The sequence below is a fragment of the Mauremys reevesii genome, linkage group 4 (genome assembly GCF_016161935.1).
Source record: "Mauremys reevesii isolate NIE-2019 linkage group 4, ASM1616193v1, whole genome shotgun sequence".
NCBI classification, from domain to species: domain Eukaryota; kingdom Metazoa; phylum Chordata; order Testudines; family Geoemydidae; genus Mauremys; species Mauremys reevesii.
The window spans coordinates 20112691-20136030 of NC_052626.1; the positions used below are offsets into that span (position 1 = coordinate 20112691).

Genomic DNA, 23340 nt, shown 5'->3' on the forward strand with positions numbered 1-23340 from the left:
ATGGTTTATCTGTTTCTAAAGGAGCACCTTAAATAATTTTATTTTGTCACACTATTAACATCGAAGTTAGGCCCCAATCCTGCAGTGTGATCTGGAGAGGCGGCTCCCTGCACCCATGTGTAAAGGTCTCTGCACAGCTCACATTGCACACTAAGTAAGTCATTAGTCCCACTGAAATCAACAGGACTACTCAGAAATAAAGGTAAGCATGTGCTTAAGTGCTCTGATAGATCTGAGCCCAAGTAATGTGTTATGTCTGGAATGCTGAAACTAAAAACCCTATACAAATAAATGCAGGCAGCAGCTACACAATGTAAGCATACTACATTTTTAAAGCAATTAATTTAAAATATGACAAGTGTTAGCAACAAAAAAGAAGCAATGAATCATGCATGGTTTATACCTCTCTGTTATTTATTTACATACAATATACAGTTATGGTTACACATGAAAGTCAAAGTATGTTAATTTGTAAAAACACACATACAAAACATCACAAATTAAAATCTCTTTTCAAAAAGTAAGAGCATAAAGGTTTATTAAAAACAAAATCCAAACTCCAGGAAAACAAAACAAAAAATTCACAGGTACAAATCTACCCAAATGTCTTGTATACTTTTCCTCAAGTGCTAATAAGGAACCTTAAGAAAGAGATAGCATGACTAAGTTTCAACTTTTAAAAAGTTATTAGCAGCCAATTTACTTTAGAAGTAAAATTAGATTTTCATCTACAGATGAAAATTAGTTTGGCAAATGCACTTGTAACTTTTTTCAAGTCAGAAACAGGACTAAAAATACTCAGAATACATGTATCATTTTTCTTTGTGTTATAATAAACAGATATTTTAAAAAAGCTTTGCTTTTATTTTTGCTGTGGCAACTTAGCTAACCTGTTCTATAATCAAATTTTAAACATGGGAGATCAAAATCAGCAACTTATCAACAAAGCAAAATAATGTAAAATTAAAAGATCTGAAATCAAATAAAAAGTAAATGTCCATGGTAAGTAGTTCACACCAAGTTTCAAGTACTGTATGCTTGTAACATCCACCAACTCTTACAGATCTCCTATCACCTTATCAAAAACATTTTAGCTATAAATAATTTGCTGACAAGTGTTTTTTCCCTCCTTCCCTCAATTTTCTATGAATAGAGCTCTGGAACTCATCTATTCTTGTTACTTATTACTCACTTGAAATCATAATCCTTGTTTGACAGCATGATCAAGGACTATGACTGTAAGTGAGGATAAATTAGCAGGAACAGGTGAACTATAAAGCAAAAAAACAGCCTTCACAGAAAATAGAGAAGAGGCAGTGAAGGGAAGAGGTAGAGGTGGGGGTGAGAAGAAAACACAATTTCTCATGGAAAATCTTGAACAAAATTCTTTTTAGAAACAATTTTTCTGGTAAGTCCGTAGATCTTTATATACACTAGCAATACTGTATTCAGTTATTTGCAACACCTTAAACACAAATGTGTGTTTATATAAAAATATATGCATCAACTTGTCATTTTTAAAAATCAAATGGCAGTAAAAGAAAACAGAGCAGTTTTAACTAAGTGTAGCAAATCACTATGAAAAGCAATGTTACTACCGGAAATGAAGTTGAAATAACCTATTATGAATAAAGAAGTTATTGGAAAGTATTCTTGTGTAAACATATGTACATATTTTACTAAATCCTATCCTCAATTGCACTTTCATGATCTAGAAAGCCATGAAAGGGTTAAAAAATAATTTTACAAACCATATATTTAACTTCTTTCTAAAATAGCTAAACAAATGAAAATTAAGATTTTTAAAAGGTTTTATAATCTACAATAACAAGGGTTGTACAGATGCTCCCTGGATTATGCAAGACTCAATTTACACAAATTCACATTTACGGGAAAAGTTCCATAAGCCAGAAATAGGATTTTTGAGTTGTGGAAATTTTTGCGTAACGTACAGGTATACATTTCCTACTTATGCAAAATTCGAGTTAATCAAGGCTTTCCAGAATGGAACAATTGAGTATGTGTGTGTGGGGGGGGGAGCGGGGGTGGCGAGGTGCGTCTGTATAGGTATTCTCATCAACTTCCAGACAGAATTTGTACATTTATTGGTCAAAAGATTAATTTAAAAAAACTTGCCAGTACTGCAAACTCATCCTAGGACCTCAAAATGAAACTTTTTTCTGGCACTACATGATCACCAGCAATGAAAGATTTTGAAATCAGAACTATTTGTGGAATATGTACATAACAGATAAGCTAATGAAGAATTTGACCTTCAAATATCAGACAGTCTTTCAAAGAACACAGGACATTTTATGAACACTGGAAACCAAAGATGATGTTGGCACTTTAGCATCTGTTCTACACTAACTTTATCATTAGTATAAATACCAAACACATTTAGGTGGCATAGGGTCAAAAATATGGTTCATCCTGATGTGGATAGATTACTTTTACTTACATGCATCACATATACAGAGGATATTTACAGCAGATTGCAATGCCAAATAAATTAAGTGTGAATATTCAAAATATGGTAGAAAAACACCCTTTAGCTATTATTTAGAATTTATAAAAAACAAGTTGTCCATATATTTCCCTATTATTAACTGCAGGAGACCAGGAATAGCAACCTGGTTCCATAAAATGTTGAAAAAACTTTTAAACTTCCCAAAAATATTGGGGGTAAAGGAAATAGTTGTTTTTATAAACTACAATTTATACCTAATAATGGTAAACCTGAGCAATATAGGGAGTTGATGAAGAATTGTATGTAAATGATAGAGACATTTATATTTTTTTAACTATGGATGTTGGAAGAATAAGACTCATTCCGGGTTTGCATTTGCACTGTTTTGCTAAACTATCTTGCAGTTTTGTATTTCTTCCATTATACCGTTGTGTGTGGGTTTGTTTTTTCAATTTTCAGTCTCCTACTCTACCTTAATTGAAAAAACACCCTTTCATTGACAGCTTACAGTGAGGTAAGTAATCAAAAAATGACAAATAGGAACAGAAATTATTTATATACTATTATGGGTGTGCACAAAGCTTTACAAGCAGATAAAGAGTGTGGCAAATCTCCAATGGAGCTACAACAATTTACACCAGTTTATGATATGCCCCCCAAGTTCCTGTCCCAGCCCCAGACATCACACAGAAATTTAAATTACTACATAAATATTTCTAAATGTATTTATCATATGGACTCACTCATTCAGATTGTTTTCCAGCAAATGAAGACAACCCAAATTCTCTTATTTAGAATTTTTAAATAGAAGCTCAATAAAGCAATGCTGTTCTAACAGTTGTATCTGGAAACCAAATTAGTTTGTTTTCCAAAGTGCAAAAAGTATTCAAGGCTAAACCTGATATGCTGCTAGAACTGAAGGGCTATTAAGGAAAAAGGTAATACTTATGCTTAATTCTGTGATGAATGTTTCGGTCTGCATAGTGCAACAGGTAAACAGGTGAACGTATCGTTTTGTGCATCAGCAGGAATTATAAATACACTTAAAGCCATGAAAATACACAGTTCTCCCCCCACCACCCCTTTCAATTCAGTGGAAGTTTTGCCACTGACTTCAGTGGCGTGAGAATTTAATATACAACGTAGCTAATAGCATGTGGTAAAATTCTTGATTTAATGAATTTACAGAACATATAAATTTAATAGTTAAGAGTTTTTTCAACACTAGTTTCTGCCCTTTGAAATTTGGATGTTTCAGTAGTTAACCCTTCTTAGGGCTTGTTTACACTTGAAACGCTGCAACTGCACCACTGTAGCACTTCAATGTAGATACTACCTCAGGCTTAAGCTGACAGGAGGGGTTCTCCCATAGCAAAGGTGATCCATTTCCCAAGAGGCAGTAGTGAGGTTGATAGAAAAATTCTTCCATCGACCTAGTGCTGTCTACACCAGGATTTAGGTCAGCTTAACCATGCTGCTCAGAGCTGTGGATTTTTCTCATCCTTGAGCCACATAGCTGAGTTTACCTAACTCTTTAGTGTACTCCAGGCCTTAGTTTCTAAATGAAGCATGACTAAAAATGATTGTTTATGCTGACTTCCAGTAAACCTTTTCCCTCAACACTAAGGTTTGAGAGGTAACATTTTGTTCGCTTTCTTTAACAGTAGCTTTCCACTTCTATACTCCTGATAAACAGCAAGTTTAAAAATTAGTAGAAAATTAATACATACAATATGTGAAACGCATTCTGTTTATATAGAACCAGATTCTTAGATTTAAAGTCTGATGTCAAATTGTGTTAACACTGAAGTTTATCTTTAATAAATTAAATATTCATAATGCTATGCTAGTCTTGAGTTCTACTAAAGCAAAAAACAAAAAACCCAAAACCAAACAACCCTTGCCCACACACACACACACACCTTCTTCCAATACAGTACTTAAGAATAAAGTATGGGGAACTTAATTTATTCTCTGGGAAAAGAGAAATTTAGCAATTTAATAAAGTGCACCAATAATACTCTTACTATATAAACATGTTCTAAATAAAGCTTTTTCTTAGAGGTGCCATCATGCTAAGCATCCCCCTTTAAGAGTTGCAAGTTCTGTTAAAAAACAACAACTGAACAATAAATACTAAAAACAAATTAATTTTTCCACTATTAATATTAAGAAACTGTCAGCATAGAGTTAAATTATTCCCTATATCACTTTTCAGTAAGGAATTCAATATGTTTAAGACTTTTATGAACTACAATTCTGCATGCAGTAAAGACAGATGATAACCACAAGAGGCAAGGCTACCTTGATCAGTGCTAGGCTACAAAATGGGCAGGATCTGGGAGCACAGCAGCTCATCTAAGAATAAATAATTACCCAGGATTCTTTGGTTCACTGTCTCGTGAACTTCCTCCCTTCAGCTTTCTAACCAGCTTCTCACTGCTGCGTCTAATTGAAGCACGGAGCTTGCTAAAGGAACCACTGCGTTTTAAAGATCCAGTGCCATCCTGAAAAAAATTTGAACAAATGTGAAACTGCAACAGTTTTTGCCCCTCCCTCAAAGCTGAATTAACAACAAGTCAAAATACTTATGTTCTGTTACTGTTAGGTAATCGTGCCAAATTATATAAATATTTTAAAATGCCACATAAATTGTATTTTATCAAGAAGATTACTGTCAGCATTCAGACTTATCAGTGCCTACTTATCACAAGGATTTCAGAAATACGAAAATCTGTTCAATTTATGGCTAACTATGATTCATAACAGCTAAAAATAATCTCAAAGCATACATGAGTCACAAATGCATACCAACACCTTCACCACCACCGCCACCACCACCTTTCATGTTTACGTTGATGCAGTCATATGGGAAAGGTGAGAGTCCAGTATCAAGCAAAAGCATTCTATCAAGGTCTGAATGAACAAACTATTTTATTATTTTTTTTCAACTATCTAGGCCATGTGCACTAAACATATTTAGTGAATTCTATAAGTTGAGTTTATTAAAAATTTAGGAACCATTTATGATCAGAAAGTTTATATATATATATATACTCTTATATTTCAGTTTTACTTTCACCATGTTTCAGAAAAATATAAAACAAGATGAAATGACAACTTTTTGCACATTACATTCAAATTTTATGCCACAGAAGTTTCTAACTCTTAAGTACAGATATCAAATTTGTATGCCAAAGAATTACTGTTTTCTCTTAAAAATCAATAGTTTAGTAAGATAAGTAACCACTTGCTACTTCTAGAAATCCTACATGGCTACTGTTTGAAAGGAAGGACTGTAAAAGGAGAAAGTACTACTAAGCAGACAGAGACAGACATCAGTTGGAGTGAGTTTATTAGAGAAAGACAAATACACAAATCACTGAACACCAAGATTAGTAGAGAAAAGCATAACTGCCAAAATTTCACACAAAGACTAAACAGCAATGCTACTTTAGAATAATCATAAGTGAAGACATCCAGAGTTCCATATTGATGTTAACCACATTATAGGTCTCTAAATACATTTTAAAGCACTTGGAGCACATGCCTTACTTTTACGTTTTATTCTGTAAAGGTCACCATCATGCTATTTTAATAATACCTTGTGTGATACTTTTAACTACCTTTTTCATAGTGAACAGCTACTTATAAAGTTCATTCTTACTTTTTACTTAAGTATTACACAGCAAATGGTTGTAATAACATTTTGTATGACTAGATACATATCTAGCAAAGCTACACATGTACAGAAATAGGAAACTGAATAAAAGACAGTAGCACTGAAGGAATAGCCAGTTTACAAGGAAGTGTAGCTCTGACAAAAATCGTAAGGGATTTGCTAAAACACAGCAGTCAGTACTGAAGAGAGAAGTTAAAGCTTGAAGATGGTGCACGCCCGTCATGCAGGAGACAGTATAAGAATCACAAAAGGCATCTAGGCCTGTCAGACAGAAATGGAGAGAGAAAAACTGAATGAAACTGTTGGGAAAAGTTCAACAGTTTTCAATTTTGAACAGTTATGTTTACGGTATTTCTAGGTCATATGCTGGAGGTCTTTTTTTAAATTAAAGATTTGGGATTGCACCTCTAAGTGCTGCAATTCACAGATCCTTGTAATTACCCAAAAGGTAGTTGTTTGTTTACATACTTTAACCTATTTCATTAACAAGTATCATACAAAAATTACCAAAAGAGATCCAGTCTTTTATTAAATTAATAAGTAATTAATTTATTAAAGTAAATAAGAGAAAAGCAGATTTTTAAAAACCCAGAAATTGCTTTTATATTATAAAATTATGTGTAATATATACATTTTTTTTCAATTGAAAAGAATACAAAAGCCAAAATAAAAAGGAAAAACTTAATACAAGATTTAAAAGAAATGAACAGAACAAGGTGCATTCATTTAAGCTTTAACTTCTGTCAGGAATTTTTGTCTCCACAACACTAAACAGGAAAAGGGTTTCCCTTACCCCTCCAAACAAAATTCCATCTACTTCTTTGAGGTAATAAGAATCCATTGAACTGTTGATGTGTTATCATGCATATATTTTTAAAAATTAAAATTCATAAGGAAAATATTGTAACCCAAGTTTCCACACACTGCCCTGCCGAATGGACCTCTACGTTGAGCTGAAAGAACCACCTGCAGAAGTGACAAGCTAGTTGAATTCTTAGCCTTCCCATTCTCAACTCTGGGAAAATGGACAAGGATATCAATTAATATTTTTGTTTAGTGATGATGGCATCTCTCCGTGGGAAGTAGAGTGAATACCAATAAAAAATATTTTACAAGATGCCCTACTACCAGTGATTGAAAACTAACTGGGAGTTGCAATCAAATCTTCACCTGATGACAGAGGTCTATTATCAAATTAGATTTTATATTTTGTTTAGAATTACATAAAGACCTTTCAGATAGAATGATTCAAGAAGTGCTTGTGAAAATTCAGCAGCTTTGAATCTGAACTCTCTATTTTAGATACATGATTCCATGAATAAAAAGTCAAATTACTCCTTGTATTTTAAAATAGGTATGTTCACATCAACAGTTCTCAAGTTAGCTGGCATTTCAGCTTTATAGCCACTATATAAAAAATATCCTTTGTTTTTTGAGACAGAGGGCAAAAGCTCAGGCTTATCTGGAGAAGTCAGTATAAGAAAACATTTTTAAAATGTTTATGAAAGCAATTCTCTAACAACAATTTCAAATTGTAAAATTTTAAAACTGATAAAGTTACAAGAACAGTGTATTGTTCCATAAATATTTGCAAGTTTTAAAAGTATGTGTTAGTATACAATATACATTACATCAATTTTACTAAACAATGTGTGTGTCTTAGTATTTAGCTACAGATTTGTTAAAAAAATGTGTGTGTCTCCTCTATTTAATTGCAGTATCCTCTTATTGTGTATTGTATACCCTCACAAAATTACTACTCCTGTGCACTGCTGGTCAAAAACTGCAGAAAATTTCTCAAATTTAAAAATAATTTCAACTACTCTATAAATTGCACTATCCCTAACCCTAACACTGTTTTGTCTGACAGCCAAGTTCTTGAGCCAACTCAAGAGTACAGATGCACATCAGAAGGTTTGGGGTTTTTTTTAAACCAAAACAGGCACTTTCTTTGGTCTCTGTAAACAAAGTAAATTGCCTATAATAGAAATTCAACAGTACTTCCTGTCTGAGAAGCAGAATATCTGTGTGGAGAGAAGAGATAAGGGAAAGGTAACACCACATCCTACAGGTACAGAAAAGAACAGCATTAAAATAAGGTAGAAAACAACGCCAGGAAGTTTCCTGTTTCATTTGTGTATGAACAAACTCTCTCAAGTGAGAAAGAAAATGTGGACTGTGAATAGTCCCATGTATATCAGAAAAAGTGATGCCACATTTTTTAAATGAATGGTGCAATTCCCAGACTTTGTAAAAATCAACACTTCCTTAATTCTGGTCCCTAAAGGCAAATTAATATTTTAGGTCAACAGATTTTTATCAGTTAGGTTTCATTCAAATATTGACCTAGAAATACCATTTTGTATTTTTCCAGAAGGTTCTTTATCATTCCAAAACCTGCATGCTTGTTTTAATTAAAAGCAAATAGTAGTAAAAGGTTTTATTCACTTAGAACACACAAAGGCATGCAAAGTACGGCAGAAATTTAGGGAGGAGTACAGTACACAGTTCTAATGCTGAGTGGACAAAATTAAGATAAAAGGAGTTACCAAACTTATTTTGGGGACACTAATGATGCAACATTAATTATTCACAACAGATGCTGATTGATTGTCTTGGCACGGAGAATACCAATGCCAACGAAATGTCATTTGATAAATGACAAAAGCAACCAAAGATGGAGAGAACATTCTCCGTGCAAACTCAGCAAGTGTAAGTTTTTACGAAGTTGGCTTTAGGATCTTAAAGCCTCTTACGAGTGACTGGAAAACTGTTGTAAGAGAAATGAACTTTAGAAGCATTCTAGTTTATAAAATAGGATAAACACCCTAAAGCAAAAGTAAAAGTAGCCAGACAAACCTATCACTACAGCAATTTGGCAAAATGTATCAGTGCATTTAGCAGAACTATAGCTTATAGTGAATTAACAGTTTGACTGCCTGCACTAAGTACATCCCCTTGGCAGCAACAGAATACACAATAAGAAAGTTAGTAACCGGAGCAAACAAAATTACGTAAACAGTATACCTAAAAGCATGAAAGATATAACAAAGGGTAGAAAATGCACAGTTAATCACACATTACAAACATATCTATTTTAAAAAGTTTTTGTTGTTCTAACTCATGACACAGGTATTATGTTAGCTAGTGAAACAAGACATCACAAGATAGAATAAGGCCTCACTTTAATCATAAATTCTAAAGGAGTGCATAGGAAGTGGAGATATACATTTCATTTAAAAAATGTATCTTTACTGTCAAGTTGCCATGAACCAGCAATGACAGCACATACAAAAGCGTATTATGGATCACCCTTCTTCTATGACTGGAAACAAAGTTACAGATCATTCTCTCTGACAAGGTTGGGAGAGGGGTGACTGGAGTTGTTTTTAAGTCAAACTGATTATTTTTATATACTTTAAAAATCACTGATGTTTTAATATTCCTAATTCCATAGTGGCACCTGCTGGACACATTTAACCTACAGGCAAGGATGATATAAAGAAAGCAAATAAGCAGAAGTAAATTAATTGCCAGTTTATTGAGGAAACCACAGACTAGGGATTATGCACCCAACACACACCAGGACACTCAATCAGCATTCAGATGCTCATAGTTAAACCCAGCTGCTTGAAATTCCTAAAGAAATTTTACTTTTCAGGACAAAAAATATTGTGGACAATTTAAAAGAGTAGCAAAATATAAAGAATTTACTAAATGCAAGATCTTATTCTTTAATTCTTAATTCTGCAGAATTATGAAGTGTAAAGTAGATGAAATAGGAAAACTACTTTGAAAACACAATGGAATGACAACTGGACAAAAGTTCCTGTTACAATGGTAAATTTTCTAGACTATTTTCTTCAACTGTGTACTGTACTTACCCCATTCCATTCTACGCTCATACTCACTTCCTCGCCTCCATCAGGGCCACTTTCGTACTTTACCACATCTACATTGAGGCTTTCTCGGCTTCGCCTTTTTTCTATGCTCTCGGGGTCATTTAGCACTTCAGCAACTCTCTGTTTGTGAACATTGTCAAGACCCTGTGAGGCAGGCAAAGGGGGAAGAAGTGTCTTACTTACTCAATATAGGTTTTAATAATGTATAGTATCATAAATATACATGGTAACCAGGTTAACGAAAAAATCAGTGATACATTTAACTCACTCTGAACTTAATACAATTTTCAATACTTTATAACTGATCTATTACAAACATCAATGCAACATAAAGCAAAGCAGTTGGACTGAGCACAGGCCTGGGAGCTAGGAGACTTGAGGTTCTTCTGACTGTCAGTGAGTTACCTCAAGCATTTCACATATCTGCTTGGTATTAAGGCGCCTGTTAGATCAGTAACATGGAAACACATGCTCTCTTTTCCTTGGTTTTCCCAGATGTCAAATCGGGTTAGTAATGTTTATTTATCTTTGTAAAGAACATTGAGTTCATCTTTAAAAAGCCCTACACAAAGTTTCATTTAAAAAACCCAACCAACTGTAGTATAAACTTTCTATTAAAAAGTGTTCCCATGTACTGAAATTTTAACAGTAATTAATATTATGAAAATTTAATTATAACCATAGAATAGGATCAAAGTAGAGATGGAAGAGAGGGACTTTATTGATTTCAATCTTTTGCCAATGCAACACATAGTTTCCTGATAAAGGATGCATCAGGTACATTTTCTGAATTTCTAAAAGGATTACTCAAAGAAATATAAAATATGTTAGATACAAAAAACTACACTAAAAATATTAAAGTTGCTAAGACAACAAATCATGTCAGGTAATGCTAAAAGTAAGCTTGCAAGCTTAATTTGAGCTATTGTGCATATGCACTATGACAATCTTATCCAGCATCAAGGTGATGTTTGTTGCTCAGCCAGAAACAGAACCCAGCTCAGTACATTTGTCACAAGAGAACATCCCTTCTCTTCTTGCAACTTTCTGCCTCATTCACTGTCCATCTTGTGCAGTGAACGAAGCATGGGTCAAATAGTATATAATCACACAAAGATTATCATAATATACAGACACAAGGAGGCTAAGTCACACAGAAAACATTAATTTGGGCATTTCTTAATTCTGAGTACTTGCACTTTGTAACTGACATTTTAAAAGTACCTTTTGTATGCAAATGCCTAGTTTTTTAGAAAAGTAAACTGAAAAACAGAAATTCCATCAAGTGGAACCATAATGATGCCCTGTATGGGTCATTAACAGGATTGAAACCCAAGACCTTTAAATCAATTACACAGACCTCTACTACTTGAGCTAAAGGTGTAACAAACTTACTGCACTAGCAGTCTGTAATCCTCTATGTCCATCAGTCACTAAAGTGGGACATGACACTTCACCAGTGGCTTACCCAACCCTTTCAGACAGCACACAGAAGTCTGGAATCAAAAGCCTGGGTACTATTGCTGGCTCTGGAGGGGAGTGGGGTTTTAGTAGTTACAAAGAGCATAGAAAAACGTAATAGATTTTGCACATTTATTCTAAAAAAGCAGTGTGAATTCCCCCAGCACAGGGGAAGCTCAAGACCATGATTAAGGCTGCGTGCCTGTCACGGAGATCACAGAAAATATGACTTTCCATGACCTCTGTGACTTCTGCAGCTGCCAGCAGCAGCAGTTTCAGTGTGTGGGAGGGGGCTCAGGGCTGGGGCAGGGTTTGTGTGCAAGGCGGCGCTTACCTGGAGGACAGGCTCTCCAGCTCCCACCGGCATGTCCCTGCAGCTCCTACGCAAAGGGGCCAGGGGGCTCCATGCACTGCTTGCAGGTGCCACCCCCAAAGCTTCCATTGGCTGCAGTTCCTGGACAATGGGAGCTGTGGAGCTGGCACTTGTGGTGGGCAGCGTGCGGTGCCCCCGTGGCTACCCCTCCCCATACGAGCTGCAAGGACACATGGAGCCAGGTAGGGAGTCTGCGAGCCCTGTCTCCCTTTCCGCCAGTGGGGGTCCCAGGCCGCGCACCGCCCTCCCCCTAGCACCACCCTCTACCATCCCCCCCCAGAGCACTCCCGGCCCAAGTTTCAGTTAGGGGTATATAGTAAAAGTCATGGACAGGTCACAGGCCATGGATTTTTGTTTACTGTCCATGACTTTTACTAAAAATGTACCCATGACTAAAATGTAGCCTTAACCATGATATATGGCCATATGCTGCCACACTTGCAGACCCCCGTTGTAGGAGTGTGCTGGGGCAGGAAGTGGAATATTAGCGGAAGCAGGGGACGTGGCTGCAACACTCTGCAATTCTGGACTGTGAGCCAACAGACTGCTGTAAATTAGAGCATCCCACAAAGCTGCTTTAACCTATTCCAGGGGCTGCACCAGCCCCCAGGGCAGCCCACAACCCAGAAGGCATATATGTGGCTTAAAGAGCCACGTGAGAGATGCAATACCAGGTTCTATTTCCAGTTCTGACAGAATAGAATATGTGCAACCTCATTTACCCAAATATAAGATGAAAAGAATTATACTTAACTGCTTGACTTGCTCAATAAGAAATGCAAATTGCACAAGACTTCATTAGTCCATGAAAGAGATGAGACTTGAAGCATAATCTTTTCCTGGAGTCCAGCAAATCTCAGTAGTGAAAATAAACAAACAGGATGGGGCAACCTCAGCACACCAGCCAAGGAGAAGTGCTGCTGCCTCAAGCCTAGGAGGAGAGGGGGAACTCTCTCTACTTTTAGCATAAGATGGTGGCTGTGCCAACTCTGTTTCCCCTTGTGCCTTTCCTCTATAACAGCAGCGATCACTGCTCTGGTCATGTATCAATCCCCACATCTGAAACTAGCTCTGTGCATGTGAATGCAGCTGGCATGTTTTGGAGCTCTGTGGGACTAGAGAATGCTCCATACAAATGGAATATTCAGGGATTTCGGCTGCAAACCTTTAAGAAACTCTACTGAGCATATGCAAGGGGTGATTTTCAGACGCTTATTACTAAACCATATCTGGGCTGATTCTTCTGGGACATCAAAAGGCATTTCTTTGATCCCAGAAGGAACTCTCTACCAAATGTCAAATTCTGGTCTAAAACTAGAGCTCTCCAAAGAAATGGCTGGAACTTTGTTTTGTCAATAGTTTTTTTTTTTTTTTTTTTGAAAAAAAAAAAAATACTTCCACCTAACCATATTCTCAAAAACAGCTGACCCCTTGCTGCTCAAACATTTAAAAAAATCCAGCCTGATGTAGTGAGAAAGCATAGAAAAAAAATTCTGCCAGACTTTAACCATTCAGGCTAAATTATAATGGTGGTTTATAATGCTAAGTCTTAGACAAACAACTATAGGCCTACCTGCCAGTTATGCCTATAATTCCTTATACTCATTGCCATTTACTCTGGTTAATTATGTTATAACTTTGGTTAATATCACTTCATGTGATTACATGCATATTAGAAAATCAGAACTAAACACCAAGTGGAAGTTTTGTTGCTCAGGAGCCAATACACATACAGAGAGCTTATTCACCTTGTGCAGTAAATGGAGTTGTTTGAGATGGCTGTCCCTGTGAGTGGTCCACTTCAGGTGCACTTGCACCCTGCACCTTTGATAACACATTTTTGGTAGAGGTGCCCATTCAGCCCGCCCATGCACCCCACACATCCTCATCCTCCAATAAGAAGCTATATGGGCAAACTGCCCTCAACTCCTTCTCCACCAGAAAGTCCCATAAGGATGGCTCCAAAGCAGAGGGGAAGAAGGCAGGTAGTGGAGCACCAACAGAGGGACACATCTCCAAGAACTCCAGTTACTACACAAGGGGCGTAACCTCTCCATCTTTAAATAGCGTCCCTCTGTGTGCTCAACTTCAGGTGACTCCAGATCAGTATTCCCCTAAGGAAGCAGAAGGTTCAGTGCAGAGTCCAATACAGAAGAGAACTAACTTGCCCAGGGACACATCTGATCTTTCCACAGACACCAGGACGTTAACAATCAGAAAAGAGTATGAAACAGAAGACGAAGTTGCCACTCTACATATGTCTACTTCCTTAAGTAATGCAACTGATGTAGAAAGTACTCTTGCAGAATGTGCTAAATCTCTCGAAGGGGGTTGGACATGAGTTCTATCATACCAGTCTTAATACAACCAGAGATCCACTTAGACAACCTCCATTTCAAAATTACCAAACCCTCGTTCGTATCCATTATAGACAGAAACAGGAGATTTTTCTAAATGGTTTGGTCCTGTCTAGGCAGAAAGTTAACACGCTCCTTCCATACAGAGTATGGAATATAGCTTCTTGACTAATCCGACGTTGTTTTGGGAAGAAAACCAGGAGATAACTGGTTTGATTAATTTAGAATTCTGAGGCCACTTTAGGTAAGAATCTTGGATGGGCCTGTAGCGACACTTTCTCTCTGGAAAACACTGTAAATGGGGAGAGTCTGCCATTAAAGCCCTCAATTCTCCCACTCTTTGGGAAGAAGAGAAGAGATCACTATCAGACAGGCTGTCTTCATAGATAAATCTTACAACAAACATCTAGCCAGAGGTTCAGACATATGCTTCATAAGGTCATTGAGGACTAGGTTCAGGTCCCAGTTAGGAGCAGGGTTTCTGATTTGTGGGAAAGACAAAGGACAAGCTAACACCTCTAGCCAGGAGTCATCAAAGTTGACTGCCAATCACCTGTCAGGGACAAGAACAGATGGAGATACATTTTAGCAAGGAACAACATGGAACCTCTTTTCCCATGAGATTCTATGTCTCCGTCCTCACAACAGAAAGGAACTTTATTTAGGGGTGACCCTCAGGAAAATGTGTTTTACAGGGTGACTGGACTATAAAAGTGAGGGGTAAAACCACCACACGTTCTCTCTTCTCTCTCTCACACACCCATTTAAGACAACTAAGGAACCAGTCCTTTGACTTCAGGGATGGGGGCAGTATCCTGACCTGAGAATTTGGTCAGCAATGTTGCTGGAAACATGTGGTAAGGATTTTACCTTGCACTAAGTCTAATTTGTTATAGATACTAGAAAGCTAGTTATCTTTATTTCTCTTGTAATCCTTTCTGACTTTAATGCCTTATACTTGTACTCATTTCAAATCTCTCTCTTGTAAGTTAAATAAACTTGTTTTATTTTTTAATCAAAACTAATCCAGTGTTGTGTTTAAACTGAAATGTTTAGGTAACTCCAGTTAAAGCAGTAAACCATTGAATATTGACCCCTTACAGGGCCAACAGACCTATAATATCTGAACTGTCCAAGAGAGGGCTCAATGCACATTTTAGGAAATTCAGGACTAGGAGTGTGTTGGGATCACGCGGCAAGAAGTAACCAAGGCTCCTGGAAGCCAGAGTGTGGCTGGTGTGTTGCTGAAAGGCTGCTGAGGTCAGAGTTGTTGAACCAGGACTGCAACTATACACAGACACTCAGGGTGTGACCTGCATGCTGTTTGTGAGCAGCCCTGTTTGAGAGCTACCACAGCAAAGCATTGTAAGGCACCCAAGGTTTCAAGGCAAGTGGTATGGACTGCAACCTGGAATGTGACAGGTACCTGAACATCTGTGTTACTGATGGTAACAGATTGGCCCAGGAGAGAGACTGTGAAGGGTGGCTTCAGCACTGATGTAGCTGACATCATGTGCTGGGCACCCAGGAGTGCGTCAGTTACAATTCCCTCAGTAGCATATGAGGTCTAGCCATCCTTGGTACAGCTGACTTCCTCAATATTGGTACTGAGCTTTGCTCCTGGACGGGATTATAACTCTTTTCACCCATATCTCTGCCAGTTAGGGTCTGGGTACCCAAACTTGGTACCGAGTCTGCCTTAGATTGGAGGTTTTTTTCTTTGCCTTTGCAGTACCAGCATCACTCAGAGCCTACATGGAACTCCTCTTGGGACCTGAGTTCTCCATAGTCCTCTTGTGTCAGTGACACAGTGCAAATTTACTCCCTACCCTCCTTCTGTTTAGAGGAAGATCCAGATGAGGACTCTGGTACAACAGAAGTACTTAGTGCCACGGTACTGTCTACCTCTCTCAGGGTTTCTGGTGACAAGATCTTGATGTGGACAGAGCAATAGCAGTACTGGGAGGTCTATGTAAAGTGGGATCCTCCACCCCTGGATCTGAAGCTGGATGTAAGCCTTCCTCCATCATCAGACATTTAAATTTGGTTTCCCTATTTTTGAGGGATTTACCCTTGAGGGATGTGCAGATCTTGCACTTACTAGGAATATGGGTATCCCCAAACACTGGAGGCACTAAGAAAGCCTGTCACTGATTGGAATAGCCTCACAGCAGAAGAGGCACCTCTCAAATCCTAGGGAACCCACCATTCCCAAGAAAAAGTGAGGCACAATCCCAAGTTGGGGAAGTACTAAACGAATATCTAACTATATCTAAGAATAAAAGGATTTTTTTTATTAATTTTAATTTTTTAAGGGCAAAAGGGAAAGAAAAGACAAAGGAAACACTAACAGGTAAATAACTATAAAACTATCTATCTAAATGCTAAACAGAGAATAGGCACTCATTGCAGACTCCATCTCAAGCAAACTGTGGTTAAGAAGATACAGGCTAGCTGCCCTCAGTTTAGTGCCACATAGCCTCAGCATGGTGCATGAGAATGTATGGGGTGCGTGTGAGGGCTGAACGGCATTGCTACCAAAAATCTCCAATCAAAGGCGCAGGGCACAAGTGCACCTTAAGTGGATCACCCACAGGGACACTGCTTGAAGAACTGCTATTTTACTTTAAAATCTCACTTGGATTAAAGATATATCAAAGACCTTATACAGGAGCATTTTCACATATTTATATTAAAAGGGGATATATCAAGATTTTTCTTCTCTATCATCTTTCTTCAAGCTTACTGGTTTTGTCCTTTTCTACTTGGCAAACACTCAGGTTTTCCTTCTGTTTGTCATGGAGGAATGGATTGGATACTTCTTTGTGTGTCAAAACAATCAATGCTGATGTCATCGGCACATTTTGGGGTATAAGGTTTGTCAGTAACTCCTTTGCTCTTGCCTATTCCTGGCAGTCTGCTTCTACAGCAACAAAAAATATTGCAGGATCAGGATCATGTACTAATAGGTTTCGAAACATCTCAGCTACAAATCGGTGTATTTAAAACAGAAAGAGGTACTTTATCTGTAAGATATGGCCTGCCATAATTTGACTAACATTTTTTGTTCTGAACTAGTTTACTTGTAGTTTGAATTACAAAGCGTCCACACAAAAACATCATTTTACAAGGAAATTCCTTACTTTCCTATTACCACCAAAATTACTAAATTATTAAAAACTGAATTTCAAGAGTTTGTGTTCAACTGATTATTCACCGTGACCCCCAAATCTTTTGCTGATAGAATCCCCCATTCTGCAAGTATGGACTACATTCTTTTTTCATAGATGTATACATTTATAGCCATATTAAAACAAACATACACTCAGCTTTCCTTCTCCTTCAAGTTAAAAAAAAAAAACACCTTTATTTTTCCCACATGGAAAGGTGAGGTGGTCATTTGACAGGTTTTAGGATTTGAGAATTTCCAAAAATATTCATTGTAGACACCAGACCCAGGTCTTGTCTACATTAGAGAGTTACAAAAGTTCCTCCTCAACAGATTGAAGAGACCTCATATCAACACACAGAAGTATTGGAGAGAGAGTTCACCAACCAAGGCTCCTCTCTTGACCCTCTCCCTAACATGGTCTCCCTCCCCAGAAATGCTTCCCTAGCTATGGTCCCCACATGGTCCAACCTTACCCCCTAAGATTCAACTCCCAACTTCTATTGTGCAACTCCTCACACTGTATTTGCTGAAAACTGCTGTCTGAGCCAGCTGCTTCTGTCCTCCCTCATGCTCTCCACAGGATTCACCCTCAGTTATGCCACGCACATGCATGCTGCCACCCCAAGCCAGGAAGTGTCCCTGCTCGGCTGTGCCATTCCTGCACTGCACACCTACCAGTTGCTGTTCTCCTGCACCCACAATGGCACCTCAGAACACTTAGTATTTCACCAGTTCCTGGTATCATCAACCTAGCAATTACCCAGTTTACTAAGGGTTAACATGGTGCCTATATATTTTTAATTTAACAAAAAGCACCCTTTTTTTAGTTTAACATAATAGATAGTAAATTAGCAAATATATACAGCAATACATCTCTAAAAAACTGCCAGCTACTGAACAGCTAAAGCATCATATGTGCACAATATACATCAACTGGAAGTCAAAATTCTGATGAAAACAAACCATAAATAGCATTACTAAGAACAATAGGGAATTTTCATACTTGCCTGCTTACGAGATCTCATTGCTGCCTCTTCTAATGTTTCAGCAGCTTCAAACTTGCCTTGACGTTTGTAAAGTGCTCCAAGATTCTTTAAGGTAGTTGTTACTGTTGGACTATTAAAAAATATACATTGAAATAATTCTTAATTTATATACACATGAAAACTCAAAAACAACATGAGATAAAAGCTTAGATACCATCAGTATAATCAATATCTGAGAATCATCTTTTAAAATATTATACTAACATTAAATATGTGAGAAACATTAAAAATATCTTTCAAATGCATTTATGACTCACAAAAAGTGATTGCTTAATAGCCCTGAAAACTAATACAAATACTATCCTCTGGAACCATGCGACATGAACAGCAGCAGTGCTAGCTTCCTGGGTGCCTCAGACCTGACCTCTAGTGGTAAGAGTGTAGTTCAGTCTCCAAAATACAGTCAAACTTTGGCCACCAGTGAAATGGTCAGAAAATATGTCAATTAGTGCCAGTATCAATGGTGGGTGTTGTAATATGGATTAGGCACTTGAGATCAAAAATTCCTTCTCGGCCTCTAGCTGGGAGCTACTTTCAGTTGCTACATACCTCATCCAGATTTAAGCCAGTGATGCTGAGGGGAAAGATTTCAAATTCCATTATGAATTTCTTTGAGAATTGTCTCTCCCAACCCCAACAAGAAAAAAAACCTGATTCAACAATATACCACAATTGTTAATAATAAGTCTTAAACCAGTCAAGATCCTCGCTGAGGTTTTGTTTCAGCAGCATTTGAGCAGAGACCCTGAAGCAATAAGATAGCCTGACTACTTCTGTGGCACACAGTGTTTAGAACAAGAGAGGTAGGAGCAAGGAGACATTTATGATACTACAGAATTCCTGATGCATGCTCCTCAATAGTTCAGTTAACCATTCTCCTCCACATCTATAGCATATTTGACTGAACAGATAAGTTTACTAGATCCAGCAATAGTTTTACTAAGTTTTAAAAGTCTCATTTATAGTACTACATCCGCCAACTAAATGCTAAGATGAACCCAGAAATAATTCTCACTATTAACAGTGTCAACTACTTTGTGCGGAAGATTTTGATATTATACATAATACACACACAGTACAATAGTTTTGGCTCAAAATTTATATTTGATACAGATTTTTTTTTAATCAAGCATAATACAAAGAGAAAAAAGTGTTTGTTGTTTCAAATTTCAATGAAAATGTTTGAAGTCAAACAAAGCCATTTCTCACAAGATTTTGCAATTGAAACATTGCAGCTCTGTGTAGAGCATGAGAATCAAAAAGTAAATAACCGAAACGAGACTAATCTACTTGTACAATCAACGATAATGAAATGCAAAACAGAGAACAGCATACTGAGTTAATGTAGGCAGGAGGCCAGATTATGTGGCCTGCTCTACTACTCCTCTCTGTTCTGTCTATACTACTGATATGCAGTGGCACAGAGACTGATCATATGCACAGCATGTGGTCCTGTGGCACCTTATAGACTAACAGACGTTTTGGAGCATGAGCTTTCGTGGGTGAATATAGCATGTGGGAGTTCCCAGCAGGCACAGAGCTGGTATAGTAAGCTCCTATATCACCCCTCCTCTGTAATTCCTGGAATAAGGGGTATGTTGAAACTGGGGAAAAAGGCATGTCCAGAGTTTGCTGCATTCTACTCATCTCCAACTGACAGATGGTCTTTTGGGTCCTGTTACTAGCCACTGGAATTTGCCTCAGTTGGGATTAAAAAAGGCCTCAGAACCAAGTCACAATCAGATCCCCGAAGCCACCTTCTCTGCTGTGGCCAGCAAACATGGTCTTGGATTTCTTAGGTATCAGTTTTAATATTAGTAACAGATGAAAGGATTTTATTTTTAAGTATGATTTTCAAACTGACGTTTCTGAGTATTGTATATTCTGTAGTTAAAATGCTTTAAATAATATACCTACCTATCAACTTTGCAAGCTTTGTACCAACCACCATACTCTCCAAAGGACGAGCCATCTTTTTGCTTTCCCTAAATTGAAAACAGCATGTTAAAAATATATCTGTAACTAACAACAGAAATTCTGAAAACAATTATTCAATCATGTCCTTACTTTGCATTCTTCTCTCTCCTCAGCATGCATCCAGATGGGTTTATTTTCATCTGGTGAAAATATAAAATTAATATTTTATAACAGCAGTGAAAGAAGTAGACATTAATATTCAGGTTGAAGAAAGCTGAAGACCAACAAAAATAATGGTTCTGGCAGCACAATTAGCATTTCTGACACATTACAGAAAGACTAAACAGATTAACAGAACACGTGTGTCTGCCTTTAACTGGCTTTAGAAAAGATACCTAGAAGTCAGCATTACAAAATTGCTGACAGAGTGCTATTTCTAAAAGACTTTGATCTAACCAAGTTGGTGGAAGTATATACAGACAAGAGCTTGGTCGTTTGCTAGAATACACACATTTATTTCTTTTATTGTGACAGCTACTGAATGCTGCAAAAATAACTGTCTTATTGCAAGGAAATGAAACTACTGCATTACAATTAGTAGTTTATGAAATGTTCTACTGGAACAATGTACAAATAGACTGCTGACATCTAGCTGTTAAATTTACAGTCTGCCCAATTTAAGAAGAGGACAAGTTTTTCTGCATTCTTTAATTGTTTTGGCAGATGAGCTCAAAGAGTTGACCATTATTTTTACCAAGTAATCTAAAATCCTATACTGAATTATTACAGTCACTGACTAGAAGATGACAAACATAGTCCCGTGTGTATACTAGCTCTTAGACACTAGAGTTTGGGGTTCTATAGAACATCCTAAAGTAGATTAGATAGAAAAGTAGTCTTATGTAGACTTGCTAAAGTCTCACTCATTTGGAAAAAATCCTTGTTTTGGATTAATTTAAATGCAGTAATTAAAGTCTTTCCTCCTTAGGATGGATTTTGCTGTATGTTTCAATAAAGTCTAAAATTTCATTCTTTTTAATCTCCCTCAAATACTCACAACTTTAAGTATAATATCAATTAGTCTTAAACAGATTTATTTTGAGAAGTATCAAAAATAAGTCCTACTTTTCAGTTGTACACCAAGTTCCTTACCATCTACAGAGCCAAATTCCCTTTCATGTGCACGAGTAAGAATTTCTTTGTATAAAGTTTCTGCTTGCTTAAATTTTCCCTGTTTCAGATAGCAGGATGCCTAAAAAATAATATAAAGGTATCAGCATAGGAAAAGTTTTGATTTATCTTTTAAAGACAGAACATATCTATAATTACATACTTGTTGAATAAGAAAACATTATTTCCTGCTGGGGAAATTCTGAGCCAAAAATGCAAAATTCTGCATTATTTTGACAAAATATGAAACAATATAATCACACCAGTTTCACTTATTTTGGTAATTTATTTAAACTACCATATAGAAAAAATACCACAATAAGACTGTTCAGTTACAAATACAAAAGTTAAGTTACAAATACTTGGTAACCAATACCCTGCATTCTAGTTATCATCCTGGATTTTCATTTAAGTTACATTACTTTTATTTTGGTGTTCTGTCCACACATAAAAGTTATACAGTTTTGCTAACCATGGTCCTGCTTTTTTTTAAAATGGAAAAGTAAAATAGATCCTGAGCTGTAATCTAACCCCATTGTGCTTCTCTGGCACAGGAAAAAAAGTGAGAAAGACCTTCCTAGCTGAGGATTCAGTTACTGTTATTTACCATAAGGCTCCTTTACACCACTCTGGCAAGGTAAAGGAGTCTTCATTGACTAAGAATGGGAATATTAGCAGCCTGCCTCCTTAGGGCTAGTCTACACTGGCAACGTTAAAGCACTGCCAAAGCAGCGCTTTAATGTGGCTTGTGTAGTTGTGGCATAATGCTGGGAGAGAGCTCTCTCAGCGCTCTAAAAAATCCCACCTCCACAAGGGACACAGCTACCTGCGCTGGGAGCCGTGGCGCTGGTACACTGTCTATAGTGGCACTTTACAGCACTGAAACTTGCTTCACTCAGGGGGGTGTTTTTTCACACCCCCGAGCGAGAAAGTTGCAGCACTGTAAAGTGCCAGTGTAGACAAGCCCTGACACTCGTTCATGTGCAGGCATGCGCTGAGACCTACCCCCTTAACATCTCTCCAGGGACATACGCACGCTCAGCCTCCTCCCCGCCCGCCCCAGGGATTTCTCTGCTGCTGGCTGCTCCCAGCAGACGCACCAGGGCTGCTGGGGAAGAGGCGTGTGTTCCTCAGATTTCTTTGCTCCCTCATATTTCTGCAGGGGAACCAAGAAAACTGTGGAAGGTATGCATTCTGTACCCAGGAGTAATTATTTTAGCACATCAGAAAAAACAAAGCTTACATTTTCCTATTTTTACTTCATGTTACAAACTTACCAGATTATTCTTTGTTTTGGCTACATTTGGGTCATCCGGTCCTAGTTTTGTTTGGTAGATCTCAAGTGCCCTTTGATAGTAGTACTCCACCTCTTCATATTTACCCTGATTCTGACACAGTAAGGCCAGATTATTTAACTGTTTGGCAACATCTGGGTGATCCTTCCCCAGGACCTGGAAATGAAGGTACCATACATTAAAACATTCCCCATTTATTGTATTAGATTTTAAAGAAGCACGATCTTAAAATGATCTTTCACAACCTTTTTCTTTCTAATTTCAATATCAGACCATATTCTTTTACCTCATCAGTTTACACTGCTCAGACTTTTCTATAATTAAGTTTCAGTCACTATTTTCATTATAAATCCCATTTTTTGGTTGAGAGTGGAAGAGGGCCCCCATTTACGTTAGGTACATACTAGGACTGCTCTTGGTTGACATGGCAAATAAAGTCTCAATTGGGCATCTAATTTTCAACCATTTTCACAAAAATCAAGTAGTTTAGACATT

General features: G+C 37.3%; 1 protein-coding gene across 13 annotated transcripts in view; it reads right to left on the minus strand.

The window, feature by feature from the left end:
- The window catches only part of LOC120404527 (kinesin light chain 1), a 115919-nt gene that overhangs the window by 7742 nt on the left and 84837 nt on the right, over positions 1–23340 (minus strand). For 10 of the 13 annotated variants that reach the window (XM_039537249.1, XM_039537253.1, XM_039537254.1 and 7 more), the window contains 7 exons: positions 22828–23001; positions 21533–21632; positions 20531–20580; positions 20381–20448; positions 18425–18533; positions 10037–10198; positions 4847–4977 (listed from right to left, as the gene is read on the minus strand). In XM_039537249.1, coding sequence (XP_039393183.1) covers positions 4847–4977; positions 10037–10198; positions 18425–18533; positions 20381–20448; positions 20531–20580; positions 21533–21632; positions 22828–23001 — 794 coding nt within the window. The other 3 variants (XM_039537247.1, XM_039537256.1, XR_005598031.1) reach the window with 3 other exon arrangements.